Source organism: Dermacentor albipictus, chromosome 6 (genome assembly GCF_038994185.2).
Source record: "Dermacentor albipictus isolate Rhodes 1998 colony chromosome 6, USDA_Dalb.pri_finalv2, whole genome shotgun sequence".
Lineage (NCBI taxonomy): Eukaryota > Metazoa > Arthropoda > Arachnida > Ixodida > Ixodidae > Dermacentor > Dermacentor albipictus.
The window spans coordinates 100,574,262-100,599,291 of NC_091826.1; the positions used below are offsets into that span (position 1 = coordinate 100,574,262).

General features: G+C 42.8%; 1 protein-coding gene across 2 annotated transcripts in view; it reads right to left on the reverse strand.

Annotated features, from left to right (window-relative positions):
- Positions 1-25,030, reverse strand: part of LOC135913647 (uncharacterized) — a 186,325-nt gene that overhangs the window by 77,228 nt on the left and 84,067 nt on the right. For both annotated transcript variants that reach the window (XM_070541112.1, XM_070541114.1), the window contains 2 exons: positions 8,658-8,869; positions 5,923-6,029 (listed from right to left, as the gene is read on the reverse strand). In XM_070541112.1, coding sequence (XP_070397213.1) covers positions 5,923-6,029; positions 8,658-8,869 — 319 coding nt within the window. The remainder of the gene's footprint in view (positions 1-5,922; positions 6,030-8,657; positions 8,870-25,030) is intronic.

The window sequence follows — 25,030 nt, forward strand, 5'->3', positions numbered from 1 at the left end:
TCTTACCATTCTTTACTAACACTGCCCAAAAACAGTAAATAGAACGTGCTGGCACGATCGTTCACTGCATCCTGTTCAGCCAATCGAACATTCTTCTAACAATTCGAACAATCCACTAACAATTGCTTTAACAATTTTCCCTATGTCATTGTTCCCTCATTTTCTTCAAAGCACATCAGCCGCAACACTCAAACCTCGCTCACTGTGCGCGCAGTAGGGAAGGGCAGTATTTTAACTTGCAAGCACGTTGCGCCAAACCATGGTTGTGGTTAATCAGCGGCGTTAAGTGCGCGTCTGGCTCCTCTTTAAAGCACAGCCCTCTTTTGTTGCCGGTGCTCGAAGAAGGCGGTCGCTGCAGGGCCATTGAAAAGCTGAAAAAAAATTTTTGCAGGCGATTTCCTGGCGTCAACGTCTCTAGTGGCCATCGTAATTGGTCCCAGAGAGCGTCAGTTTATTTCGTCAGCTAACACTCGCCAGAAGGTTAAGAGGAGGAAACAAATACTGAGATACTTGGGCGTTTGCCTTTCCTACACGGCGCATGCGTGAGGCTACTGCGTGGTGTGACCGCCAGTATTCTGGAGCAGTACCCGACAACTTGAAACAGTCAAATCTGCGACGCCTGTTACAGTTTGACTCGTCAATAGAGAACCAATTAAATGTAATTGGTTCCCCTCTAACAAACACAATTGAACTACTGTGAGCGTCGCCAAGTAAGAAAATGTCAATAATTAAGTACCAAAGCACCCAAAAATGCTGATGATTTAAGGAAAATAATAAGCCGCCATTATTAAGGTAGCAGCCCATCTTCATCTCCCGCAGTGAGCGGGATTTCAGTGGACCTCGCCAAAGGATCGCGGTGTACGGATTGCTGTTAACTGCTTACTGAGATGCGCTCGAGGGAAATAAATTATAGAAATGCAAAACAAGATTGGCTAGGAATCATGGTAGCAGGCCAGGAACAATTATCAAATGAATATTTCTGTATACTGCCTAATATCTCCCCTATTTTCTTTCAAGAGGTCATCGCTTCTAATGAAAGTCTAATATTTTCCCACAGCAAGTACACCGTAATTTTCCTTGGCAATCTTACTAAACCTGGAATCGATTGAAACACGCTGGAATGTTTGTTTTGCAATGATTACACAGAAACTAAGTGCAGCCTGCAGTTGCATTTTCTGGCCTTTTCTTATATTCACAGCATACGATTATCCAATTTTTTTGAAACACAGCTGTAGCCAATTGCTCTTATAGAATCTTAGACAACCGACGATACAGCGCTCAAGCTTTACATCCTCGCAGTCTGTCACTCTCTCGCTCTCTATTTCTGTGTGCCTGGGTGCATGCGTGTGTGTGTTTGTGTGTGCGTCCATTGAATGAATCACCGAAAGACTGGCGTGTAATTACATACCGGTTAATTATTCTATTTTTTCCAGAATTTTTAGAAATCGCTTATGAGAGATAGCATATTTCTCGCTCATGAGTTGGATTACTCGGATCGGCGGACATTAGTCAGACGGGAAATCGAAATGCATAATTTACTTATTAAGATACGCGAATGAACGTTATAATTAATTATGTACTGCGCGTATTACAATTTACGAATTCTAGCCGGCGAGTTTGCAATACGTATCGACTTGAAGAAAAACTACAGGATCACACTAGTTTCGATGAATACTTTACAAAAGTGTGGGGGGAAATACATGGGCGTTCAAGTTACTTTTGCGAGTCTGCGACCTGGGTATCTCGTATCCACATCCTGGAAAAAACACGACGGCCTATTCCCTCCTCCAGAGCGTTCTATCGAGTCACAAGAGATGTCAAATTGTAGGTCCCAACAAGACAATATGCAGAAATTAGCAGTAAAGAAGGTAAAATTAGTCGTAAGGGCGTAACTAACGGTAATATAGCCAAAACATCTACCACATTGCCCTAGCCCCATGCCCAGGGTGCACCACAGCAGATATATGCGTGAAGACGTAAAGCCGCCATACCACACCCGCCTGACTAACGGAGTTAGATCGCTCGGAATAAGCAGGGCTCGAGCGAGATAACGTCAGAAAAGCAGTTTCCCGAAAACGGAAAAATTTACAGCAATGTAAGCAAAATTGAGGCTGTGGTAGTAATTACCACCAATACAGTCGAAAATTAGTGCCAATGTGTTTTTAACCCTGTTAAGGGTTCACCACCGTGAATAGTCTTGTGCAGAAGCAAACTCACCCCACAGTAGACAATTTGAAAATGGAGTTAGTTTTTAGGATTAAACAGCGCTCGCGCAAGGCAATGGAGCCCGGACGGCACCTTGAGTCGTGTGCACGAGAAGAGAGAATTAGTGCCACAGTAGGTAAAATTATTGTTCCTGCGGTAAGGAGCTTCAATCGACGAAGATCAACCACTTTGCACCATAGAACACACCGTCTTCGAGTTTTACCACTTGGCATCTTGGTCAGGTAAAGTCATTTATCGAAGAAGACAAGGGCAACGTATGCAAAACAAGGCCGAAATAATTGAGGGTTAAATAAGATACTAATAAGACATCAAACGAGTGAGTAATGAACATGAAAGCGAGAGGGAAAGATACAGAATGTATGGATGTAATCAACACTTACCGAAGGAATCCTTAGAACCCCCATGCTAGCCCCGTGTTCGTTGACCTTGTCTTCTCTTGCGCCTATAATTGGTCGGCACTATCTTTCTCTTCCTCTTTCTGCTGCCCGGAACTCTCCAAATAGTGGTGAGCGCCATTCTACATTCGACAATTTTCCGAAGTCCGCAGGTTGCGCTGCCACTTACAAGGTGATAGGTCGGTGGCGCAGGCGTTGAGCTTCAGTCACAGTGGTTCACGATAGCGATACGAAGGCTCAGCGGCAGCACAACAGGCTAAATGTTTTGCTAGTTTATACGCGGAACATTTGGAAGCCCTGAGATCACGGCGCTCAAGCGGACATGTCGCGTGGTATGGGGTTTTGTATTTCGCGGTCACCTGCAAAACGCGTAACAACACCGATGCGTCCTTAATTCCATCGAATGAGTCAAATAATAATAAGTCTGCCTGTGAAATGATTATATATATTGATGATGTTGTTTTTTAGGTGCTATCAGGTTCTCGTTAATAATTACTAAACATGTCTGGCCTCTCCACAGTAAATAAAAGTACATGAAATTTGGTGCTTTACGCATAAAAACTATGATCTGATCACGAGGCGCGCAGAAGGGGGAGAAGATTCTAAGTAATTACCATATAAAAATAGTGAAGTGCAAACAGGAAAAGAGATAGATACCCTGGCTTGAATTGAGGAAAAATGAGTCGACTTCAATTAAAGAAAGCGCCATGAGTGTACACCTTGAGACACTCTAGTTTATGAAATTGTAGGCCTTGAAGGCCGTGGAATATGCCAATACATTTCTGCATAGTTCTCTTGATGATTCTCGAAAACCACAAGTATAGCAATGTTCTCAACATTATGGTCACACTAATGTCTGATGCCATTTTAATGTGATGTTTTACATGACACCTTTCTGTGCTACTAGTAAATATTTCACTTCAATGCTTGTGTGTACCTTTTATTGACTTACTTATTTAGGTATATATGGAAAATATCGGCAGTATCATGAGGCTTCCTTGTATTACAGCGAACCTGTTACAAGGTGTTTCACAATGGCTGCAGTTTATATTAAATCTATGTTTTTTTATGTGCAATATATGCAAGGCCATTTAGGCTTCCACGATCTTACAGCGATTCTGTTAAGGGGAGTTACGCTGTGGTGACGGCTACAATAAATGCAAATGCAACATTGGTTTGGAGCCTTGCCTTTGTTTAGAAACTTAATTATCAACAATTAAAAAATATAAGTTACCTGCAGATACCTTCTTTAAATAAATATCCGATTTGCACCTTGTTTTCGTAATAATTCATAACCAATGTTCTTCGCATTTCATTATACTAGCTTGGTGTTTAAAGTCAGCAAGAACCTTGTGCGGTTGCTGCGGTAAAAGCAGATACCAAGATGCTACTAGCCTGCTACTAGCCACTAAAACAACGAGCCTTCACCATGCTCGAGCGCAGCAGCACTTGCTGTGGGAAAGCAAGGCTGGCAGCGAGCAATTAGATCCCTTGTTCTAAAGGGTGTGAGTAATCCCTTATAACAGTGTCGTTGTCAGATTGGCACACTTCCCTGAAAGGTTTTTTACTTTTTATTCTTCCTGAGATGCTATGCAACGAAGCTTCCAGAAGTTGTCATCTCTACTAGTCCACATGGTTTTTCATAATACAGCCTTCAGCGCTGCCTTGTTTTTTTTGTTTTTAATCGTCAGAACTGGACCCAGACGGCGTTTCTAAGGCTCTGTAAGCCTTCTTGCACCAGCAGCATTGTCCAGGAGGAACATGAGAAAGGAAGCTTGGATGATAGCAGCCAGAAACTTGTCCTTATTCTGGAACTTTTGTTGCTTTTTGGAAGACTGCTTTTTCTTTCCCTGTTATTGCGTTAAGAAATTTAGGCATGATGTGTGCTCGGAGCTAAGGGGCCCACAGGCTGCAATGTGCACCCTACAGACTAAAGTCAGTATGTGCAAGGAATTGTGACGGGGTGCTGCTACTAGGTGCGCGCACTTTCACCCGCTCTTAATATCGGGGCACAATACAATGAACACTTTACCAGCCCCGATGACTCTCTGAGCCACCATGTTTGCATTTAGGTGGTATGCGGAACAAAGCAAAGCTGGACTCTGTTTATTTAGTAGCCTCTGTCAGCTTGTTACTGTAAAACTCGCACTTGATTTGCCTACCAGAACTTTCGTTCTCCTAATCATTTAGTTTATAATTGCAATAAGTGTATTGCCTTATTCCCCAGTTTTGGTGCTTAAACTTTTGCACAAGTCCACATCAATGAGAAATCATGTCCTGCTTACTCTTTCCTTTACCTTTTGTAAAACCACAGTGTCTAGGTTTGTCAGATAATGATCTGCTTTAACTAAGTTATTTCCACAATTACTGCAACGCACGTTGTTTGGGCACTTGTAGCAGGTTTCCATGTATTTCATATGGTCTTGGCTTAAATCGCAATTCGATCAGTTGCTTTCTGTTCTTACTGTATGGTTTGTGCAAATAACACATGGCAAGAAATATTCAAAAACCAGGTGAGAGCTTGTGATTGTGTCGTCCATTTATTCTTTGCCTATGCGTTTATGCAATAAATTTACTTTCTACATGCACTACTTCGCTTACTTTTGCTTGCGTCTTCCAGCTTGGAAACCAATATATGGTGTATTTTCCAGTGCGGCAAATCAATATTGAACATTCTGAAGTCGGTATACTAGCTAAGTCATGTGAAGAGAAACTCCCATATTTTCCCATAGATCCTCGAATACTACCTGGACCACTATACATGCGCCCTATCACACGTTCTATGTTCACCCGGGCGCTCGCCATAATGTTTTAATTTCTCCGTGTGCAGTTGCCCATAAGAGGAACGCGCCACGAGGATGGGGCCGACTTCCAAATTTTTGTGAATAACCTCATATTGCCCATCCCACGTGAACTTCTCTAATTTTTTCCGTGATTCGCAGAAACGGTGCAGCTGTGTACGATCAGCTGAAGGGAGCATTTTATAAAGCTAGAATCGTTATCACGCAAGTACAACAAAAATTCCTTTGGCGAACAGTCTTTTGAGGACTCTGATGAAAACAAGTATGATAGCGTATCTCTTTTGCCATGGCATCTTTTTCCAACCCGACTATCAGTGAAGTGTGCCTAAAACATGGCGCGTCGTATGATCGGCAGCAAAGAATAACACAACGAATAAGGGCAACCAGAGCGCAGAATACTGCATCATTTCAGTGTTGCTTTTACGGCATTCCGAGAGTGAGTTTCGGATGCAAAATGTTGAGGACACTCCACAGAAAGACGTTGAAGTCGTGCTGCTCACCGTGCCTGCCGATAAGTAGGTCTCCGGAAATTGAGTCTCCATGTCTGCCATACTCTTCGAATACACCGCACCGGTAGTGGGCCCACTCGTGTATACAAAAGCGTAGGCTGGAAGAAAAAATGAGGTCGTGAAGTGAACGCATGCATTAAAGCACACCTTCAATTTCTGCTCTCCAATGCGCGTTCATAAACAGCAATACGTACACAGAAACTGCACCACCCGAAAGTAAAATTGAAAGCTCTTTGACAGCACCTGTCTAACTGAAATGAAAATATTTAGAGCTAAAGGAGACGAAGCATAACAGGGTACGACTAAGTGAGCACAGCAAATGCAAGCGTAAGCTCTGGAAACTACCAGATACCAATGCTCTATGGCACCCGTTAAAATTTCGCTGTTAGCATTATACGTGCCGGCGAATATTCTTGCGTGAAATTGCCTCAGCCTTTATTTGGCAACGCAACCAGTTCTCATTTTACATTGTCATGCAGAACTTTTGTTATTACGCAGTCCAATTGGGCATTTTTCTTTTTATTTTGCATGCCCTTCGTTTTCAATAGCGCCATGTGGAAGATTCAGTAGCCCTTGCAAGCACAACAATGTTTTTAAGCTTCGTATCCACTGTGAAATCTGGTGCCTTCAGTGATGGCCACTCTTAACATGTAGTGCGCGACAGGACTAGGTCATGCGAAACAGTATTGTTCTCAGGTGCACTAAGTGGTGATCTCGAAACGCTCTCATTGTGATGGCTTGTATTGGTAGATAATCAAATTCTACATCCAGCTATTTTCTGCGACATATATTGACAATTTAAAAGCCATCGTTCGTTGTGAGGACGACATCCACGGGAGTGTATTTTGCGCGTGCTGGTTAGTTATCATCGACCACTCAGTTTCCCAAGTTGTTTAAAGGTATGTGAAATCTGTGCAGTAAGACTGCCGAACCTTCGACAAAATTAAGAACAACACTCTCCTAAATATTCTGCTTACTTACCGGGTCATGCTGAGTGATTTGGGATTACTCAGCAAAGGCAACGTCGAAAAAGCGGGCTAGCTAACCTTTTTCTCGTAAGACTCTCATTATATTATCTTCAACGTCCCTAACAGTTCTCACGCCAACTTGGCTTACTTGGAAGTGTATGACCTAACAGGTCGGGCATTGGGCTTGCGCGCTGGTATAAGCCAGGTTGAACTGACCCCTTTATTCAGCTTCTGTCTTGTCGGTGACGATCGGTGTGTGCGACAGTTGAATAAATCTCTAACACGCGGCTCTTCGACGAACCTGCAACAGTGCTATAATGTGCGCCAAGGAATGAGCACAATCGACAAGTCGTGAGCTACGGAGAGAACCTTCCAGGCTACCGAGCACAAACAGTAGCCTAAAGCACGGCTGGCCAGCCGCCTCTCGTAATCATCTCCGCTCACAATGGAATACACACTGGCACCGTCATCAATCTGCCGCCTGCAAACATCTTTCGCGCCAACTTAGCCCATTGCTATATATACAGTAAAAGCTCGTTAATTCGAACCGCAAGGGGAAGCCGCTTCAGTTCGAATTAACGAAAGTTCGAACTAACGAAAGTGAAGGAGAGCAACAGTACACTGCGATTTGGAAGCAGTAGGGAATGTCAGAAATTTGGCGTGTCAGAAAGTGATGGCGTGTGCCGCGGGCACACGCCATCACCGATGTCCACAGAAACGAACGTTAGCCGAGGCTTAACACCATCACAATGAATCGCGACGGCCGATACCTCCTAAGCTGAAAACAGAGGTACACAACCGATGAAGACTGCCAGGACAAAGACGCTGAACATGTGAAGGTGGCGAAGGCCCTGATTCGTTGGTTCTTGATTGCAAGCGCAGCTGCGACGTACTTGATTAGCTGCGTTTTGGCGCTTGCCGTGCCATTTCCGCACAACATTAGCAGCTGTACAAGATTTGGAAAGCCTCCGAGATTCGCAACGGGCAAGAAGTCTCGAAGGTTACGTAGAACGGAGAGGCGGCAGCCGCCGTTGCCTTCTGGCTGACCCCGCGTCGGTTAGATTTTTTTCCGATTTTGCCTTCTCTCGCCGTTCTCTCCGTTTAGGAGGCAATGCAGCCTTGCGTGTAGGCAGTAGGCGCGTTTCTCTAGCCGTGTGCCAGGCGAGCGTAGTTCGAATTATCCGTGAGGGAACCTTCTCGCGTTCGAATTAACGGACTTTTTTATACATAGACTTCTGTGGAGCTTGGCCGGACCAAATCGTACAGTTCGAATTATCCATAAATTCGAATTATTGAAGTTCGAATTAACGAGCTTTCACTGTATACGTATGCACCACTGCATATACTGGGCATGCGTCGGTGCTCCAAAAGAAAAAAAGTGCTTAAAATATTTCTTTCCGGTGCTGAAATACCACGTGGTATACATTCAGACAGGATGCTTTCATAGACATTCACACAAGATAGGCGCGTCACGTGAAGACTTCGCAGCGAAGCTGCTACACCCGGCGCTTCCAGAAGGCACGAGGGAGAGGACGTTGGAGACAGACATGCTTGACACGTGACGAATATCGGTGGCGACAATACGGTGTGTCGCAATGTTGATTAAATACTAATCGCGTCAGCGTCGACATTCATGATGAGATGGGTTATGGCAGATTATTTTTTGTTGTTTTCATCTTTTAACAGCAACAAAGAAGCTGCGTACCAGCGCTTTCTATTTTTCCGTCATCAGGGAACTGTGGTTTAGGACATACTCGCCTTGAATAGGAATGTAGTCTCCCTTTTCCTCGCAGCCTTTTGACGTCACCGTGCAAGGTTGATCGTCTCCACAAAATGAGGAATTCCCGATTCGCACTTCGTTTTTCCTTTCTCTTAGGCCACGCTTTCGGAAATTCAGTGATGGACTTCTCGAAGTGAACTCAGCCGCTAGCAGCGGTGTGCAAGAACCGGTATTCTGATCGAAGCGTGACCTGCATGTTCAAAGGTGTCACTCAGTCCTCGTAGGTTTTGAGAGATAGCGGCTATGTTCCAACGCAAGTATAAGTGCACGCGCCACCATATTTTTTTGAAGAGAAGAAAACGAAATGTTCCACAACATTTTCGATTTCCTGGTAATCGAACGTTTTCTTCATTTTTACACGAACTTCTTTTCATATTAGAAGCAACTTGGCTGCAATAACGACGTACATGTAAAATAATATTGAATCATATTATAAACTTAGCTATGCAATTGGAGCGCAAGGACTATCCAGAGGTATCGCGATCAGCAAACGTCAAATAATAAATCAAATGTTTCGCCGAAGTTGGGCGATCATTTCAACGGGACAAAGATGAATATTAAACGTCCTCACTTCATTTACATTACCCGTCCTCCCATGTGTTACAATGCTCGTAATCGCTGATTGGAGTTCCAGAGGCATTTATATGTATGAACAAAAAGGTATGGCGAGAAAAATAAATAATGAATGGTGACGCTGTTTATTATTATTATTATTATTATTATTATTATTATTATTATTATTATTATTATTATTATTATTATTATTATTATTATTATTATTATTATTATTGGTGTCGATGTCGACGTCACCACGCATCCGCCTTGTTTACGCTGGGTGGAATGCTCGCTACCACTTGACGAGGCCGAGTGCATCCCAGCAAATTGTGTGCGCTGCGAGGGTGTGCCGCACGTCACCCACACCATCTTCGATATTTCATTTCAGTCCAGGTAACGACCCGCGCAGCAGCAGCAGCAGCAGCAGCCAGCAGCCTCGCAAACGCGGCAGAATGTGTAACGGAGGCTTCGCTTCATGAAGGCGCACTCACAATGGGGAGCTTTACAAAGCGCGTCTAGGCAGAACCCGTTGGCGACACAAAGAGGCGCATTGACATCGGAGTTCTCTTTGTGCCTGACGCATTGTCTACAGCCTCTTCCCCCCCTCTACCTCAACTCTGACGAGATGCGCTATGCGTGTACTGAAGCTTCTTACGTCATTTGTCACAGGTTAATTCCCAATTATGGTATGTGCAAGAGCAGTTGGTGTGTACGCGTATCAAGAAGCCGAAATACACTGAACGCACAAGCAGCATTGGACAACATATTACGTGCACTAATACCGTGACGAGGTTCCCTAAATATAACTCACCACACTCAGTCTCGTATAGCTCCATGACGCTTTAGCATCGAAAACACTCGAAACGTAGTTACGACGGCATTGGTAGCCAACAACGTGACATCGCACCATGCTATACACAGCAGATTTCTATTGGTTGTAGAAAAAACAATGTAGCCAATGACAAGTACTGCTGCGTAATTCAAAGATGTAATTGGGGCCAGTGACCAGTTGCTGCCTCACAAGAGAAAATGAGCAATAAATGAAATGTAATGACCACTTTTACGTTGATGTCTTCCCATTCTTTTTTAACTTTGCTCAAATACACTAAATAAAATGTGCTGGCACGACCGTCCAGTGTGTCCTCTTCAGCCATTCGCACATTGTCTAATTTGCTAACGATCGGTTTAATAATTCTCCGTTCGTCACCGTTCCTTCGTTTTCTTCTAGAAACATCAGCAGCAACACTCAAACTTCGCTCGCTGTGCGCGCAGGAGGGAGAAGTGGTATTTTAACGTCCATGCAAAATGCGCCTAACCATGGTTGTAGTTACTCAATGCCATTAAGCTGGTAAATGAAATATGTTCGAAGCATAGACATTGCAAATATGCAACACAAGAATCTATTGGAATCAAATATGCAAGACAAGATTCTCTTGGAATCATCGTAGCCCGCCAGAACAAATTATAAATGAAATATTTGTGTATACTGGCTAATATTTCCCATCATTTGTTTCATGAGGTCATCTCTTCTATTGGAAGCCAAACAAGTTCCCAAAACAAGTACGCGGTAATTGTTCCTTGAAATCTTAATAAACCTGGAATTTAATGAAATACGCTGAAATATTCTTATTGGAATGATTACACAGGAAACATGTGTAGCCTGCAGTTGCATTTTCTGCGCTTCTCTTCATTTCACGGCATATCTTTATCGCCAATTGCTCTTATAGAATGTTAGACATAGGCCTAAAGAATGCGGAAGTTTCAGATGTCTGGCAATCGTGTCTGTAGCTCTCTCCTCTCTCTCTCTCTCTCTCTGTGTGTGCGTGCGTGTGCGTGCGTGTGCGTGCGTGTGCGTGCGTGTGTGTGTAATATTTATCGCGCATATTACAATTTATGAATCGTAGCCTGCGATTTGGCAACACGTATTGACTTCAAACTCCAGGATGACACCAGTTTCGATGCATTATATAGAAAAATTTGGGACGAAATATATAGGTATTCCCGTTACCATTATGGCTCAATGGATAAAAGCATTGTTTTACAAAAGTCATTGGAAAAGTCATTGGAAAGTCATAGCTCTCGTAGTATAGCCTTCTGAGCCATTTCCTTTCTTTTTTTTCTTTGAAAGAAGTCCTATTAGGGTTATTATAATTACACGAAGGTATTTTGCCCTCACCAGCAGCAGTACTTGAGATAGCTATTCTGGCGGCTAGCTTCCCACGCTATGCGTGCCGCCCTCGCACCTGTTTACGCTTTTCCTACACGCTAGAGCTATACTATGCCCGTGCAACCTTGAGCGATCGGAAAGCGCGTTTTCCACTCTTGGTCCGCGGAGAGGGGAGGCTTCGTTCCGGCCGCGAAGCTCTCCACATCTCTGTAAGGTGCCTGTCTGGTGGTGGTCTCGTGCTGACGATGCCCTCTCGGCGAGCGCATATTTCCCCCCTCATCTTTTAAGAGGTTCAATACATACAAACATTTGTCTCGCAAACCAGATTTATTTCAATGGAATTTTCCATGTCTCAATAATTTCTCACGTCGTATTCGAGTGCTGCTTGCCGTGTTATAGTTTGTTAACGAAGCTTTCCCTCAAGTCTGAATATTTTAAGGCAGTTTGTCGTGTGCGTATCATGGCCACGCACGCTTATATCGCCTTCCGTTTCCCTACCACGGTTGCGCTTTAAAACCACGGCGCTCCAAGGCCTTAAACTGGCTCTCTTAACTACTACACGCAGAGACAAAGCAACAGCGCGCGCATTAGATCCTATAGATGAGATGAATATTTACAATTATTATTAGAGTTATAAATATATTCGAGTGCTGATTGCCGTGTTATGGTTCGTTAACGAAGTTTCCCCTCAAGTCTAAATTTGTAAGGCAGTTTGTCGTGTGCGTATCATGGACACGCATGCTCATATCGCCTTCCGTTTCCCTACCACGGTTGCGCTTTAAATCCACGGCGCTGTAATATTGCTTTCCTCTCCTTCCTTCTTCTCCGCCCTTAAACTGGCTCTCTTAACTACTACACGCAGAGACAAAGCAACAGCGCGTGCATGCGATCCCATAGATGAGATGAATACATATATATAGAAACGTATCAGTCATAGCTCTCATAGTATAGCCTTCTGAGCCGTTTCCTTTCTTTTTTTTTTCTTTTTTTTCTTTGAAAGAAGTTGTATTAGCGTCATTATATTTACGCCCTCTTTAGCAGCAGTACTTGAGATAGCTATTCTGGCGGCTAGCTTCCCACGCTATGCGTACCACCCTCGCGCCTGTTTACGCTTTTCCTAGACGCTAGAGCTATACTATGCCCGTGCAACCTTCAGCGATCGGAAAGCACGTTTTCCACTCTTGGCCGGCGGAGAGGGGAGGCTTCGTTCCTGCCGCGAAGCTCTCCACATCTCTCTAAGGTGCCTGCCTGGTGGTGGTCTCGGGCTGACGATGCCCTCTCGGTGAGCGCATATTTCCCCCCTCATCTTTTAAGAGGTTCAATACATACAAATATTTGTCTCGCAAACCAGATTTATTTCAAGAGAATTTTCCACGTCTCAATAATTTCTCTCGTCGTATTCGTATTTTAAGGCAGTTTTCCTAGTCTCTAAAGCCGCTCGCGTTCACGCTGCTCCTCTGGCGGCCATTTTTCCGAAAAATTATGCCTTCCAACCACTCAAAAGTCGACTGTCGACTGTCGCGGACATCAGTCCCTTTCCACATAAGTATGAGGCTCGGAGCAGGAGCTATGGCGCTTGAAAGTAACCGGTGGCTTGACGAACCAACCGACTGAGCTACTTTTCCGGGTAACATTGAAGGGTCACGAGTTCAAATCACATGTTACGTTTCTTTTTTTTCTTTTTTTTAAATGTTTTTTCCTTCATTTTATCACTGTATGGAAACCCTCCTAAAAAAATTATATATCCTCAATTATGTGTGGCCACACATGTGCAGGTCATAAATACCAGGTTCTCTAGCCGAGTGCCATCCATGCGGTATAACCAAGCTCAGATTGGTCCACCTTGCCTGATCAAGTAGGGCACCACTGTAGGTTAAATGAGACGTACAACTCCTGCGGGAACCGCCGTGGTTGCTCAGTGTCTATGGTGTTAGGCTGCCGAGCACGAGGTCGCGGGATCGGACCCCAGCCATGGTGGCCGCATTTCGATGGGGGCGAAATGCGAAAACACCCGTGTACATAGAATTAGGTGCACGTTAAAGAACCCCAGGTGGTCGAAATTTTCGGAGTCCTCCACTACGGCGTGCATAATCAGAAAGTGGTTTTGTCACGTAAAACCCCATAATTTAATTTTTAATTTAACTCCTGCGGGGACGGTAGAGTATCCGTCTCCAGTGCAAGAGGACCGTGATTCAAATCCCGGTGCCGCGCAATTCTCCACCGGAAAATACAAAAAAAAACGTGTGTTGAGAAAATTGCACAAACAGGCCTGGAGTGCAGCCTGATCCCGGTGACCAGAACCGGTAACGCACTCTCTCACCAGAGCAGGATTGGCCACCCTGGTGCAGTACTTGGCCACAACCTCCTATATGAATACAACAATCAAACCCCGGCCCTCAGTCCCCAGCAGCCGCGAAGCAACTGACCACGGCAGCGGTCAGATCTGTGACGCTGCAGAGGGTGCTAAGAATCAAAAATAACGTACAGCGCAAAGGACAAGGACAGCGATAGACGACATACACAGCGCTGACCAAAACACTAGGACTTGCTGAGGAGCAGGGGAAAGATGAAGGGAAAGGGCCCATTGTACTAGAAATGAAGTGAACGAGGGTGGTTGCTTGGGCTAGTTGGTAATTCATGATCAAAAATAACGTACAGCGCAAAGGACAAGGACAGCGATAGACGACATACACAGCGCTGACCAAAACACTAGGACTTGCTGAGGAGCAGGGGAAAGATGAAGGGAAAGGGCCCATTGTACTAGAAATGAAGTGAACGAGGGTGGTTGCTTGGGCTACTTGGTAATTCATGATGAAAAATAACGTACAGCGCAAAGGACAAGGACAGCGATAGACGACATACACAGCGCTGACCAAAACACTAGCACTTGCTGAGGAGCAGGGGAAAGATGAAGGGAAAGGGCCCATTGTACTAGAAATGAAGTGAACTAGGGTGGTTGCTTGGGCTAGTTGGTAATTCATGATCAAAGATAACGTACAGCGCAAAAGACAAGGACAGCGATAGACGACATACACAGCGCTGACCAAAACACTAGGACTTGCTGAGGGGCAGGGGAAAGATGAAGGGAAAGGGCCCATTGTACTAGAAATGAAGTAAACTAGGGTGGTTGCTTGGGCTTGTTGGTAATTCAAGATCAAAAATTCAATTCATGGTCCTTTGCGCTGTACGTTATTTTTGATCATGAATTACCAACTAGCCCAAGCAACCACCCTGGTGCTAAGAATACCTGGCTCCGGACAGGCCGCCATTGGAATCTGAACCTGGCAACGTTTAACGTTAGAACGCTATGTAGTGAGGCGAGTCTAGCAGTGTTATTGGAGGAATTAGAGGGTAGTAAATGGGATATAATAGGGCTCAGTGAGGTTAGGAGGACAAAAGAAACATAAGAAGCAAAAGAAGCCCTTATCAACCTCGTGGACGGACGCTCCGCTGCAAGCTTGGTCACCGTGGTCCTGCGCATGCGCTTGGATCTTAACGTGGCCGCAACGCCAGCTGGTTGTGAAAGACGCATAAAAGGACGGCTTCACCGAGTGGGCCACGCAGTTCGGTGGCGGTGCACGAACAGTGCAAATCGTAACACACCTTCTGCCTTTGCAGCTCGTTGTCCTTGGCTCACGGAAGACCGCCCTTATCAACCTCGTGGACGGATGCTCCGCTGCAAGCTTGGTCACCGTGGTCCTGCGCCTGCGCTTGGATCTTCACGTGGCCGCAACGCCAGCTGGTTGTGAAAGACCCATAAAAGGACGGCTTCACCGAGTGGGCCACGCAGTTCGGCGACGGTGCACGAACAGTGCAAATCGTGACACACCTTCTGCCTTTGCAGGTGAGAATTGGTGTTACTTGTTTTTAAGTTTGCTTCTGTTCTTGTGCACTGCTTCCGAACACAGCGTGAAGTGTATTTGTTTTGCGTGAAGTGTATTTGCTTTGCTAATGGGGAAAGACTCCGCAAAGAATGCCGGAAAAGATGCAGAGAAGGACACAACTGACACAAAAGATCTTGCAGAGCTGTCAAAGGCGTTTGAAAACTTCAAACGTGATTTTAGAATTCAAATGAAGGAAATTAAAGACAGCATAACATTTTGCTCTGATACTTGCAGTGAGGTGAAAGATGCAGCCATTGATATTAAGAATATGAGAGCTGAAATGCAAGAACGTATCAGGCAAAACATGGAACTAAAAGCAGAAAACAAGAAACTGGCACAAGAATGCGATGAGCTAGAGCAGTATCAGCGCCTAAACAATCTTGAGATAAAAGGTGCCCCGGTGGGAAATGATCCAGTGGCAGTTGTAACAAAGATAGGGGAAGCTGTCGGCACGACGATTGATCCGGCTGACATCGACACATGCCACTGGATTCACACTCCTAAACCAGGCGTGCAGAAGATAATCGTTCGTTTTGTCAAAAGAACAAAACGTGACGATATTCTGGCGAAGTGTAGAAAGAAAAGGCTGGATAGCTCTGTGTTTGGGGATAAGAAGAAAATGCCCATTTTTGTAAATGAGCATTTGACTCAGAGGAGCAAGGCTTTGCTTGCAGCGGCAATACAGAAAAAGAAAGAAACTGGCTGGAAATTTGTCTGGACATCTGGTGGCAAAGTGCTAGCACGCAAAGATGAAGGTTCACGAGTGATACACATTGCGGATGAGGCAAGCCTGACTAAAATAGGGAATTGAACATGCAATGTGAAATACGAAATTGAAGACGGTTTATTATGTCTGATCTTTTTAATAACCGAAAGTATTATGACGTTGCAGAATTTAATAGCGAATTCCGCTCTAGCAAGAACTTGTTTTCGACATGACATATAAATTGTAGAAGTATAAAAAGAAAAGTGGATAATATTGCTGTTTTTCTACAGTCTCTATCAATTGGGTTTGATGTGCTGGTTTTCTCAGAAACATGGATCACTTGTAAAGAAGATGCACCGTTCCTTCCAGGTTATCGAAATGAAATCCTTTGTCGTGAACAACAAAAAGGTGGAGGTCTTGCTATTTATTTTAAGGCTGCGCTTTCTTGTGAACTGCTTGATAAATATTCTGTCATGAATGATGATATTGAATGCATGACTATGTGTATTGGGCCATATTTAGTAGTTGGTGTATATAGGCCACCCCGTGGCCACAAAAAGAAATTTATTCAGTTCCTTGACGTTGTGTTATCATCAACTGTTCTCTGGAATACTCCTTGCATAATTATGGGCGATATAAATATCGACCTCTGCTCCAATGATCCCTATGCGAAAGAATTTGAAACGCTTTTGCTTACATATGGAAGTGCAAATTTTATAACATCACCTACTAGGATTACACCAGTAAGCGCTACGCTGCTTGATATATGTGCTTCAAATTTAAGTTCGCAGAATATAAAAACCGGGGTTTTTTCGTATGACATCAGTGATCATATGCCCATCTTCTTTCTGGTATTATCTACGTCTCGCCTTTGCATACCAAAAACCCAGACATTTCTACATCGAACTAAAAACAGCAAAACTCGGGAAAATTTTTTTTTCACTTAGTTCAGAACCTAGATTGGAGCACTGTTTATAGGCAAAATAACCCTGATGAAGCGTATAACGCCTTCCTAAAGCTGTTGCGTGCTAGTTATGATGCAGCATTTCCACTTCATGAGTTCTCACGTGATATAAATAAAAAATGCAGAAAGCCTTGGATAAATTCTGATCTTTACAGGCGCATTCAAATAAAGAATAAGTTGTACCACGATTTCATCCACTCGAGAGATACTGACGCGTTCACTAAATATAAGGCATATAGAAATGTTTTAACTTCAGATATAAGGCAGGCTAAAACGAACTACTATGAAAAGTTATTTGAAAAATTTACAACAATCAGAGAAAATTATGGGAAGTTATAAATGGGCTTACGAACAGGAATAAAGGCTGTCATAGGACACAAGACCTAAGAATTAGTGGCGAAACACTCAGCGGCGAAAGTTTGGCCAATGTCATGAACGAACACTTCATAAACGCGGGCTCCTATGTTGCAACCGATGCAAATACGGAAAGTGCCCCAACTGCTGATACGTCTACTGTACCTTATTCTATCTTTTTGATTCCCACAGATCCGGTTGAAGTAGAAAACTTAATCAGAAAGCTTAAAAATAATGTTGCATCAGGTATTGATGAAATAGGTTCTGCTGAGTTGAAATTGATATCACCATTGATATGTGATGTATTGTCCTATATTATCAACCTCACCCTCACTGCCGGTGTATTTCCGGAACAGTTAAAGGTGGCAAAAGTCACTGCAGTACACAAAGGTGGTGATATCAATAGTTTAGCAAATTATCGACCAATATCTCTGCTTCCAACAATATCAAAAATATTTGAAGGAGTAATTTACAGTAGACTTGCATCCTTTTTTGATAAACATCAAATAATAACAAAGAGTCAATATGGGTTTCAAAAAAATAAGTCAACGGAGCAAGCTCTATATTATATTAAGGATAAGATAATCGACCATATGGAAAAGAAAAAATACACACTTGGGCTCTTTCTTGATCTTCAAAAAGCATTTGACTCCATACAATTCCAATTGTTAATTCAGAAATTATCGAGGTATGGAGTGCGTGGAGTCGCACTTATACTCTTCAAAAGTTATCTTGAAGATCGCTATCAATTCATGCAAATTATTAACACAATGTCTAAAACGATAAAATTAAACCAAGGAGTCCCCCAAGGGTCCATATTGGGGCCACTATTGTTATATAAATGATATTGTAGAAATTTCTGATTCCCCTGAACTTATTATGTACGCTAATGATACAAACGTTTTATTTTCATCAGACAGTTTACTATCACTTGAAGTCAATGTAAATAACTATTTAGGGCATCTTTCAGGATTGTTAAGGCAAAGTAAGCTACGCTTAAATGCCAAAAAAACAACCTATATGATATTCCGACCTATAAACAAGCCTATAAGTAAAATACGTGTCACATTTGAAGGAAATTGTATTACACACGTTAGGGAACAAAAATTTCTTAGGTGTGTGGTTTCAGGAGGAATTAAACTCGAATACACATGTAAATCACCTGATTACCGCATTAGCGCGAATAGTTGGTAGTTTTCACAAAACAGTACACTTAATCCCATTAAGGTTAAAACTAAATATGTACAATGCACTCTTTCATTCTAAGGTAACTTATGGGATATTAGTCTGGGGAACAACATCGCAAAGAAATTACCATAGACTTGTTACTATGCAGAAGAAAATATTGCGCTGTTTCGAAAAGTACAGGGAAAAATTACAAGACCTGCCAATTGCTCCACTGTTCATAAAACATTCCATGCTCAGGGTTGATCAGTTATACTATTTTAAATTGCTCCAAGTAATTCAAGAAAATAAATTATATGAACAAAGCCGCACTGAAAAACTATACTACTGTTTACGAGAACAAAGGATTCGAGCACCTAAAGTAAGAACTAATTACGGAAAACAAAGTGCTGCGTACCAGACACATCATGTTCTGAATATTCTTGCAGATAGATTGAACTTTACAGGTAGTAGTGCTGCGTTTAAAAAACAAGCAAAGAACTTATTAATTACCACATGTATACAGTATATTCATTAGCTTGTGAATTTTCATGCCTCGACCAATGCCTTAATCATTCAAGAATTAGTATTTTGAGTGTTTCCATGTATAATGTAATTTCATCGTATCCTCATGCATTCTTAATTTCAAATTTCTTGAATTTATTTTGTGTAGCTGTATATTATGGCGTGCGCGCGACCCCTTCTGTATGATTGTTTAGAGATGTTATGTAAATTTTTCTCTTGTTCATGTGATTTGTTATGTGTACTCTTGAAAGTAGCTAGTTGTCTATTTTCCTGAAACTGATGTACTACAATCTTTTCTTTTTTTTTAACTCTGTTGAACTCGAATCGTGTGAGCTGCCACGAACTGCGGAGGGACAGGGACCTTTGTCAGGCTTGATTGCCTTTAGCCCCTGCCCCTGCAGTAAGCTTTGTATACTGCTTACTGTAAATAAAAACACTTACACTTACACTTATATACAGTGCTAAAAAGCGGGCATGTACTGTGTTACCGGGGCTCAGCGGAGAGACGAGGACCAGGAGTCGGATTCTTGATTAATAAGGAAATAGCTGGTAACATACAGGAATTCTATAGCGTTAACGAGAGGGTGGCAGGTCTTTTTGTGAAACTTAATAAGAGGAACAAACTGAAGGTGGTAAAGTCTATGCCCCTACATTCAGTCATGATGACCAGGAAGTCGAAAGCTTTTATGAAGACGTAGAATCGGCGATGGGTAAAGTCAAAACAAAATACACTATACTGATGGGCGACTTCAATGATAGGGTAGGCAAGAAGCAGGCTGGAGACAAGTCAGTTGGGGAATATGGCATAGGCCCTATGAATAGCAGAGGAGAATTATTAGTAGAGTTTGCAGAACAGAATAATATGCGGATAATGAATACCTTTTTCCGCAAACGGGTTAGTCGAAAGTGGACGTGGAGGAGCCCGAATGGTGAGACTAGAAATGAAATCGACTTCACACTCTGCGCGAACCCTGGCATCATACAAGATGTAGACGTGCTCGGGAAGGTACGCTGCAGTGACCATAGGATGGTAAGAACTCGAATTAGCCTAGACTTGAGGAGGAAACGGAAGAAACTGGTACACAAGAAGCCAATAAATGAGTTAGCGGTAAGAGGGAAACTAGAGGAATTCCGGATCAAGCTACAGAACAGGTATTCGGCTTTAACTCAGGAAGAGGACCTTAGTGTTGAAGCAATGAAGGACAATCTCATGGGCATCATTAAGGAGTGCGCACTAGAAGTCGGTGGTAACGCCATTAGACAGGAAACCAGTAAGCTATCGCAGCAGACAAAAGATCAGATCAAGAAACCCCAATGTATGAAAGCCTCTAACCCTACAGCTAGAATAGAACTGGCAGAACTTTTCAAGTTAATCAACAAGCGTAAGACCGCGGACATCAGGCAATATAATATGGATAGAATTGAACAGGCTCTCAGGAACGGAGGAAGCCTAAAAACAGTGAAGAAATTAGGAATAGGCAAGAATAAGATTTGTGCGTTAAGAGACAAAGCCGGCAATATCGTTACTAATATGGATGAGATAGTTCAAGTGGCTGAGGAGTTCTATAGAGATTTACACAGTACCAGTGGCACCCACGTCGATAGTGGAAGAGAGAATAGCCTAGAAGAATTCGAAATCCCACAGGTAACGCCAGAAGAAGTAAAGAAAGCCTTAGGAGCTATGCAAAGGGGGAAGGCAGCTGGGGAGGATCAGGTAACAGCAGATTTGTTTGTCACGGTGAACCACAAGGCAGCGTGTTAGGGCCTTTGCTTTTTAATATATATATACTAATGATATTGTGAGCATTGATTCAACCGTAAAATTTATCATATATGCGGACGACAGCAGCATATTAATTTCGGGTCCTAATGCAGACGATCTAATTATCAAATGTAATCAAATACTTGACAAATTACACCTCTGGTCCAATTTGAATTGCATTAGAATAAATCCAAAGAAGACGAAAGTAGTAATATTTAGAGCTAAAAATAAGATAGTCAAAACATGCCATGCTGTCAAATGCCAAGGCCAAGAAGGTAAAGTAGTGAACGAACACAAAATTCTCGGGGTTACGTTTTCTTCAATCTTAAGATGGGATAAACACATAGAATATGTTTGTAGTAAACTAGTCGCAGTGACAGGAATCTTATCTCGTTGCCGACATCTTCTTCCAACACAGGCTAAAATCCAAATTTATCATGCACTGTTTGCTTCATATATTAATTACTGTGGTCTTGTATGGGCTACAACGACAAAGGGAAACGTTGCAAAGATAGGTGCGCTTCAAAGGAGGATCGTGCGACATATTGCAAACCTTGATCACCAGTCTCCCGCGCGAAGTGCTTTTATAAGCTACAATATAATTAGGGCGGAATATATGTATCCGTATCGCTTGCTCCGCTCCTTTTACTTTTCCACTGTAGCTTCCAAAGATTTTCTAATGGATCTAGCATCACTAAGAAAAAGACATATTACACTATCCACGCGTAATGATGACGTTTGGTTTCAACCGAAATTTCGAAATAATTATAAAGTTCAGTCATTACAGCATAATCTTCCATTTATTCTATATGAGCATAAATGTGTGATCAGTTACGGCGTAAAAGGACTGAGAATGTATTTTGTATCTAAAGAATGAATGGCTATGTATCTTTGCCTTTTGTTTTGCAAGTACTGTTTCACATGAACATGTATGTATTCTATTTTCTTTATACTCTGGTGTTTTAAACTTCTTTTTGTTCGTATTGTCATATGTTCACAACTATAAAGTTATTACAGACATTTTGAAATCATATGCTGTAGATTTGTTAATTATCCTTATTATGCTACTGTATAATACATTGTTCTTCGCATTTCTTGATGTCATGGACACTACCTGTTTCTGTACATCAATACTGCCTTGTAGAGGGGATCATGGGCCTAGTCAAGCTGTCGAGACAGCTTTTAGCTCTTGACCCTTTCCAGGACCTATTATTTCTGGAAAAATAAAAATTGAATTGAATTGAATGGTGGTCAGATTATTCTAGGGAAACTGGCCACCCTGTATACGCAATGCCTCATAACCTCGAGCATACCGGAATCCTGGAAGAACGCTAACATAATCCTAATCCATAAGAAAGGGGACGCCAAAGACTTGAAAAATTATAGACCGACCAGCTTACTGTCCGTTGCCTACAAAGTATTTACTAAGGTAATCGCAAATAGAATCAGGAACACCTTAGACTTCTGTCAACCAAAGGACCAGGCAGGATTCCGTAAAGGCTACTCAACAATAGACCATATTCACACTATAAATCAAGTGATAGAGAAATGTGCAGAATATAACCATCCCTTATATATAGCTTTCATTGATTACGAGAAAGCGTTTGATTCAGTCGAAACCTCAGCAGTCATGGAGGCATTACGGAATCAGGGTGTAGATGAGCCACATGTAAAAATACTGGAAGATATCTATAGCGGCTCCACAGCCACCGTAGTCCTCCACAAAAAAGCAGCAACAAAATCCCTATAAAGAAAGGCGTCGGACAGGGAGATACGATATCTCCAATGCTATTCACAGCATGTTTACAGGAGGTACTCAGAGGCCTGGAGTGGGAAGAATTGGGGATAAAATTTGATGGAGAATACCTTAGCAACTTGCGATTCGCTGATGATATTGCCTTGCTTAGTAACTCAGGAGACCAATTGCAATGCATGCTCACTGACCTGGAGAGGCAAAGCAGAAGGGTGGTTCTGAAAATTAATCTGCAGGAAACTAAACTATTGTTTAACAGTCTCGGAAGAGAACAGCAGTTTACGATAGGTAGCGAACCACTGGAAGTGGTAAGGGTATACATCTACTTAGGGCAGGTAGTGACCACGGATCCGGATCATGAGACTGAAATAACCAGAAGAATAAGAATGGGCTGGGGTGCGTTTGGCAGGCATTCTAAAATCATGAACAGCAGGTTGCCACTATCCCTCAAAAGGAAAGTGTATAACAGCTGTGTGTTACCAGTACTCACATACGGGGCAGAAACCTGGAGGCTTACGAAAAGGGTTCTGCTGAAATTGAGGACGACGCAACGAGCTATGGAAAGAAGAATGATGGGTGTAACGTTAAGGGATAAGAAAAGAGCAGATTGGGTGAGGCAACAAACGCGGGTAAACGACATCTTAGTTGAAATCAAGAAAAAAAAATGGGCATGGGCTGGACATGTAATGAGGAGGGAAGATAACCGATGGTCACTAAGGGTTACGGACTGGATTCCATGGGAAGGGAAGCGTAGCAGGGGGCGGCAGAAAGTTAGGTGGGCGGATGACATTAAGACGTTTGCAGGCACAATATGGCCACAATTAGTACATGACCGGGGTAGCTGTAGAAGTGTGGGAGAGGCCTTTTCCCTGCAGTGGGCGTAACTAGGCTGATGATGAAGATGATGATGATGATGATGATGATGATGATGATGATTGACTTCAAACTCCAGGATGACGCCAGTTTCGATGCATGATTTACAAAAATTTGGGACCAAATACATAGGTATTCCCGTTACCATTATGGCTCAATGGATGAAAGCATGGTTTTACAAAAAGTCATTGGAAAAGCACTCCATTTTTACGGTGACTTTGATGGCGCATAGCCTCAAAAGGGAGACAATTTGGAAAATATTTCCAAGTGGATACGACTTGCAAACTCACCGGCAGCAATTCATGAATTGTAATATACGCTATAAAGGAACCAATTAAAAAATTCAGGTCGTTTTCTTTTTAAGTGCCCGAAAACTTAAAAATCATGCCGTCGTATGAGTCTAAACGTAAACACATTTACGTAATCATCTACGAAAGCATTGTCCAGCACCGGTTCCCCCAGGTGCGCGCAATCCCCTATAAATTTTTTAAGCACACAAAGCGTCTAATGAATCGTTAATGTTTTCGGTGCGCCGAAAAAATATCACTACACTGCGTAGAAAATTGAGGTCGAATGTGCCGCTGCTCCTTCAACCAACCGAGTAAAAACGGACGAGTTCACGTAACATCCACGTCACCTCGCCCTCTATGATAAATCAGCGAGTACTAATAACCTAGGAGACATAACGCAGTCCAGAACAGCTGCCGCCACTCAGAGTATATGTTTTCGTATTTCTTTTTTACTAACGAAAGCTTCCTTTTCACTACTAATAACAATTTCTTTATTAGGGAAGCTCCATGCTTCAATCTAATTCGACAGGACATTTTCATAATGGGTCAGTGAAGTTTGAAGTAAAGTCTCGCAATCGTAAGCAATTTCGAGTGGGCAAGCTTTTATGTGTCCTTGACTGGCCCACGAATATAGTCGTGAAGGGTACAGCTGCCGATAACCTCTAAGCATCACGCATGATCAATGACTCAAAGGCATTTAGAATATTTTTCAAGCAATCAGCCATCTAATATATTATCTATGAATGTTTGATGTATCAAAAGTAGCATATTGAACAAATTCTTTCCACAAGACGTCGTCGCGAATTGTTTCAAGCATTAACTTCATTCATCCAAGCTTCAGGGGGCTCTACCTTCGTCGGCTTGGATTCATGAGGACACCTCGCGTTCCGTGAACAGATTGATGGCAGGATTGTAACGCGATTACTATGAACGTAGCCCACTCCTACAAGCAAAGATGTAAAAAAAAACATGTGTTCCGTTCGCTTATTGCATCACATTTAAGGAAAGCTTGAGCTCATCCCCGTTCTTGTTTATGATGCGCTTGGTAAGGATGGAAAGCGCGCTAGAAGGAGTGCACATCGGGTTTGATCTCTCGCACATACAGACGGGCACGATGATAGAGCAGCAGATCCCAAGTTTTGTTTTGTGCCGACGACATTGTGTTGCTCGCTGACAGGCAAACTAATACGCAACGTCTGGCAAATATCTGTCGACAAGAAAGTGGAATATTCGGATTGAATGTTAGCTTTAATTAATTAGGTAAATGACATTTCATTTGTTGAGAAATGTGAACAGACTGTGCCAAAGCGGGACTGGGTTATGCCTCGGGCAAAGGAATACAGAGACCTGGATG